This window comes from Gracilinanus agilis, chromosome 2 (assembly GCF_016433145.1).
Source record: "Gracilinanus agilis isolate LMUSP501 chromosome 2, AgileGrace, whole genome shotgun sequence".
NCBI lineage: Eukaryota > Metazoa > Chordata > Mammalia > Didelphimorphia > Didelphidae > Gracilinanus > Gracilinanus agilis.
The window spans coordinates 625,068,125-625,074,124 of NC_058131.1; the positions used below are offsets into that span (position 1 = coordinate 625,068,125).

The 6,000-nt window shown below is 36.9% G+C and overlaps 1 protein-coding gene across 1 annotated transcript in view; it reads right to left on the reverse strand.

Moving 5' to 3' along the window:
• Nucleotides 1-6,000, reverse strand: part of LOC123238174 (nebulin related anchoring protein) — an 88,875-nt gene that overhangs the window by 64,174 nt on the left and 18,701 nt on the right. Inside the window, exons 7-9 of the mRNA XM_044665594.1 lie at nucleotides 4,898-5,002; nucleotides 3,546-3,662; nucleotides 1,607-1,711 (exon numbers count right to left, since the gene is read on the reverse strand). Coding sequence (XP_044521529.1) covers nucleotides 1,607-1,711; nucleotides 3,546-3,662; nucleotides 4,898-5,002 — 327 coding nt within the window. The remainder of the gene's footprint in view (nucleotides 1-1,606; nucleotides 1,712-3,545; nucleotides 3,663-4,897; nucleotides 5,003-6,000) is intronic.

Here is a 6,000-nt window from a genome sequence, read left to right on the forward strand (position 1 = left end):
GGTCAGATTTGAATCTAAGACCTCCTGTCTTTAGGCCTGGCTCTCAAAGCACTGAGCCACCCAGCTGCCCCCCTCTATGATATTTAAATCAGATTGTGGGCAATCAATTGAGCCAATATTTATACTGAACCTGTTATTGGCAATTTTTGTTCTAAGTACTTCAACAGGGCATTACAAGCCACTTCTTTTCTTGGTATTTACATTTTTTAAAGCATGGCTAAATATATCTGTGTATAGTCATATACATTTATATATATTATATATGTATATATACAAAATATATATACTATGTAAACATATATACATATTAAATTATGTATGTGTGCATATCCTTATGTAGAGATATCCACATACATGCACACACACAAACCAAATTCGAAGAGACAGATCTATCTATATAGATATCTATCTGTATCTATAAACATGGCCCACACATATAATTGGTATTAGTCTATTTCCCTTGAGGGCAAGAACTATATCTTTCCAAATCATTCTGCATAGTATAAGTAGGCATTTGTGAAATCTTTACAATATTGATGATGACTGCTCATAGTAATACTTTTTGCTTTTCAGACCAGTTTAATAAAAAATAAATTTTCCTAATACATTTAATATTTCCCAAACTAGCTTTAATACAATCAATGGGCAGAAGACTAAACTAGAACTAGTGGAAAGAGAGGAAAGGAAGACTGGATCCAGTGGAAGTTAGAAAAGAAAGATTCTGGCTCAACATAAATGAGAATTTTCTAATGAATACCACCATTGATTAGTGGAACAAGCCATATTGAGAGGCAGCGAGTTCTCTTTCTCTGAAAGAGGTTTAAAAAGATGGCCCTCTATCAAAAGTAAGGATTAAGATAATTCTAAGGTAATGTCAAACTTTAAAGTCTATAATTAAGGGAAATAAGGTGATAACATAAAATGATTGACTGAGGTAATTTTTTAAATCATGTAAAGAATTGAAATACATTAATTACATTCTTTCACGTGGGTCAGGAATATATTGTACACAAGACCAAAACTAAGGTGAGACAACTGTGATTTGCAATTGAGAATGGAAATTTAGAGAGTACCAAATTTTAAGAAAAAATTTTAAAAGATTGGAAACTTAAGAATTCATTTTGATTTAATTTTCATGTAATTTTTGTTACATTAGCTGCACATAGGTTAGTAAGAATAATTAATTAAACTCGGAATTATCAGATAGTGACTCTCCCCCAAAATCCCACACAAGGAGAGTTCCTTCCCCATTCAGCATTGCTTTGTTGCTTTCCCAAATAGAGCCTCCTCAGCAGAGGTATAAATTGAATCTCTCCCTGACCTCAAGGGGTAGTTTCAGGGTCTCCTTCTACAGTTAATTTGAGGACATGCTTATTGTTATTAGATCTGAACATCAAAACAACTAGTTATCATTCTAATTTAATTATACATAATCCATTTTGTCAGTAGTGACTACCCCATTCAAAAGCCCCTGATGCTCCTGTCTAAGGAGCCATGCTTCTCTGAAACATAGATATACATTCACATTAACAGAAGCATGTTATAGTCCAAAAAACTAGCAAGACAAGAGCAACAAGACCTACACATAAAGGCATCCCCAACTTACATCACTGGTGAATTTTGAGATCTTGCTGACATTTCTGAACTGAGGAGTCTCACAGTAGTTAATACTATGACCTTTACTATTTTCCAGATCCTTCTTATACTCCACCTTGGAAACCAAAGTATCATGAGATCCAACATAACCAAACCCAGCTTGGCGTCTACTACAGGAATTGAGACTAACTTACTTGGAAAATGTTCAACCCCAAAGTTAAGGGATTCTCAAAGAATTTTAAAATGAGCATGCTTTTCTCACGCACTCTCCATATCAATATAGTTCCAATTATCTACTCGTTACCAAGCCCTCCAAATTTTTTATCTAGTTCAAATAATATAATGAAAAGTGTGCAATTATTTTACAAAGGAGTATGACTGATGACACCACAAATCGATGGGGAGAGTTCCTTCTCATTGATGACTGCTTGAGATCCCCTAGATAGCAAGATGGGAAATGCTACGTGATAGCTATTAAACCAAACCCAAATCATTGTGGATAACTAGAGAGGCCAATTGAAGTCCTATTACCATTAATAGAGTCTCAGCTGCTGAGTCTCCACAGATAAACACATGGTCAAAAGTAATTTAAAGACTCCCTGGTGCCCTTCTCTTACAAATAGAAATGTAGCTTCATTTCATATGACATGCTACAAAAAAAACTTGCTTATGATTTATCTTTTTTTTTAAGAATTTAGGGGCAGCTGGGTAGCTCAGTGGAGTGAGAGTCACGCCTAGAGACAGGAGGTTCTAGGTTCAAACCCGACCTCAGCCACTTCCCAGCTGTGTGACCCTGGGCAAGTCACTTGACCCCCATTGCCCACCCTTGCCACTCTTCCACCTATGAGACAATACACCGAAGTACAAGGGTTAAAAAAAAAAGAATTTAAAGCATAAATTTAATTTAAAAAATTTAAAGCATAAATCTTGGAAAAATCTTCTCCTAAATTCTACCAGGCAGTTCTCCTGTGTTCTAAACCTCTGGATGCTATCTATTTAACAATATCTAGTGAGAGGTATTTGTAGACTAGTATTAAGACCTAACATGAGATCAGGTGTCAGAAATGGATTCTTGCCCTATAACTTTGGATAGTTTATGTCTCTTCTTAAAGCCTCAGTTTTCTGAGGGTTTGGACTACACATTCTCTGAGGTTCCTTCCAGGTCTACGAGTTCATGAAATACTTTCTTATAAAGGAATAGAGTTGAGGAAGGGCCTTAAGGATAGTCACCATTTTTTTTTTCTGGAATTGATATTTGCCAGCACTGTGAATAATTTCAACACCTTTTCTCACTTCAGATAAGAGGTGTATATAGGAAGATCCCAAGGATCGTAAATAAAGAATCCTCTGAAGTGGTTGCATCATTTGAATTCATATTGTATATTTCCACTGGGCTGGAACCAAATGACCATGTTTTACATAAATTCAAAAAGTCCAAATTTGAATACATAGGAACACTTCTGAGGATATATTATTCACACTTTGGGGGATCTGTGCAGTAACTGAGAATAAGACCATTTTCCTACCTCTGAGATTTAGTGAAGATCAGTTTGGAACTTTATGCCTTGTCTTTGAAAGCATTTGCACACAAAATCAACTGGCTATGGGGAAATTTAGCATGTCTGGCATCTAGAGACTTCAATAAGTGTTCCATGTGGTATTTTTGCACATATATAGTATGATGGTAATTGATATTTGTAATTATAATCTTGAGATACTTCTGCATGTGCCTTCTGAATCATCAAGTACTCAAGAACATAAGAGTTCTGTGTTGGGGTCATTTTATTTTTTAATTCTGTTTTCAAAATTTTGCTAATGTACATATAATAATTTTTTATCTGCAAGAGTATTTGGTCATTAGAACCCCTTGCTTCCTGCCAATGTTATCTATTAGCAGCCTAGGTAGAAGCCCATAAACACAGGTTTTTAAACGCCCTCCTCATTCTTACCTCACTGACAAGCTTGTTCACACTCTGAGCACGTTTTAGGACCAAGTTGTCTTGGGCTGGAAGTGAGTGATAGTGAGCAGCTCCTTTCATCTTATTGAAATCCTGCCTGTATTTTATCTGAAAGAAGCAATGAACAAAGGAGGTTTGAGATCACTACTTTCATTGGTCATATCTGAAACTACCCCATAATCAGTTTATGGCACAAAATTTTTTTCTACCGAGTCTGACCCAAAGCTACGTGTTATGTGTTCACTTCTAAATTATCCATTGGCTATTTTATCCTTCTCTTTTCTCTTTGAGATTCATTTGTATTTTCCATCTATATTCTGCCAACCTCTACCAATTTGTCATACAGACAGAAGGAAGGTTCCTACTACTCCCCCTCCCCTAAAAAGTAAAAATCATCTGAGGATCAATGAATAGCAAAACTGAGGAATTTGAATTTTACTTCTCATCTCTTTACCAGAAGAAAGGCAGAGTAAGAGTAACATAGCCAATCATTATATAAACAAGGAATGCCACCTTCCCTTGAATACTTTAATCAGATTTGACATCCTAGAGATTCTCTCAAAAGGAAGAAAAGGGAGGTAGAAATGGAGATGATGCGTTTCCAATTCCCCTTTTGAATTTAGAGATTTATATTGAGTGTTTCATTGGGCATTGGATGGTATAAAGTTTAATTATAGCCTGTCTTTCGAGGAATGCCAGCTGGCTAGGACTCCATAAGGCAGAGTCAGGTTACTGACTAGGTTCTACCAGTGCAATCAGACGCCCAATACGTGTTTACCCGATCATATGTTCACTCAAAGTGCTGAATTTCCACATAGACTTTCACTTCATATGAAGTCATTTATAGGAAGCCGTGTGTGTGGTTCAACATCCACAGGAGACCCAATGGACTAGAAACACTATTATCCTGTTTTATACATGTCCTGTTTATACGAGCAAAACTACCAATAATATCCAAAACCCAAATCAAGTTCAAAGTGGAGATCATCCTTGAATTAAAAACAAAAACTAAGACCGTTGTTCTTATGTCACTTTTTGGTGTCAGAGAACTAGAGATTGCTCATCCTGAAAGGGGCCTTCAGGATCATTTAATTCATCCTTTTTTTTAATTTTATAGATGGGGAAATCAAGGCTTACTAAAGTCTAGTGATCTGTCTTAGATTACTCAGAGAATTAATAGAAGAGTCAAGATTAGAACCTTAGTCTCTTCGGGCTAAGGCGCCTTCCTCTTCCCTCTCATTTTCATCATTGATTTTACCTAAGCTTCTCTAAGGGCATGGACAGGAAAAACCCATTTCTCCACTGATTCCATTGCCCTTCGGACTCCTACACTTCATACTTACATCACTTGCTAGTTCATTGGCTTTCTTCGCATTCAGATAAGCAGGTGTGATCATAGCAGGAAAACTGCCTTTTCCCCTGGCCTCTTCATATTCTTCTGAATAGTCCTGCTGAGACATGTGGGAAGTTTAATTGTTAATGCTAACTTCACAGAATGAATGGATGATGAAAGACCATTATCAAAATCCATGCTAGCGTAGCACTTGTAAAAAAAAAAAGCACTGAAAGAAAATGTTCTTGAGATAATATAGGATAAATATTAATATTCCATTCAGTGCCATTCAACAAGCATTTTAAATGCCTACTAGGTGCCAGCAACTATATTCTAGGCATTGAGGTATAACAAGCCCAAAAATGAAACACTCTCTGCCCTCAAGGAGCTTATAATTTACTGGCATGATCATCCTTATTACTACTATTCATAACATTCCCAATTTTATAGATGAAGAAAATGAGGCTCAGAAGTTCAGTAGTACAAGCATGGCTACATAGAAAATAAATGGAGTAGTCAAGATTCATATTTTGGTATTTTGATTCCGCAGCACGCTACATTGCTTCCCAAAAGAGAGCTATATCATGCAGCTCTATTCGAATTTTGGTACGTGTTTATGAAGAGGAAACTTCAAGTTGGCAGATGATTATCTGAAATGTAATCCAATGGATATTTCAGGCAGAGTATTTGACCCTACCCTTTCCCCTAGAATTTTCCTTTATAGACATTCTGTCAATGCATGAATTATGGAAACCACACCAGCCATTTTACATAAATGCTGACACCTCATTCCCTGTGTGCCATATTGGGTCAGATGAAGACAACCACTTACCCCTTAGAGGAAGGAGGGAATAATGGGACATGTTAAGTGCTCCAAATATGTAGTTTCTCTCTCTGTGTGTCTCTCTCTGTCTCTGTCTGTCTCTCTTCTCTCTTTTTTCTTCTCTCTCTCACCCTTATTCTCTCCCTCTCTCTCCCTCTCCTTCTCTCTCCCCTCCTCTCTTCTCTCTCAATCTCTCTCTCCTTCTCTCTCTCTCCCTATCTCTCCCTCTCCCCTCTCTCCTCTCTCTCCTTCTCTCTCTCTCACTCTCTCTCTTCTCTCTCAATCTCTCT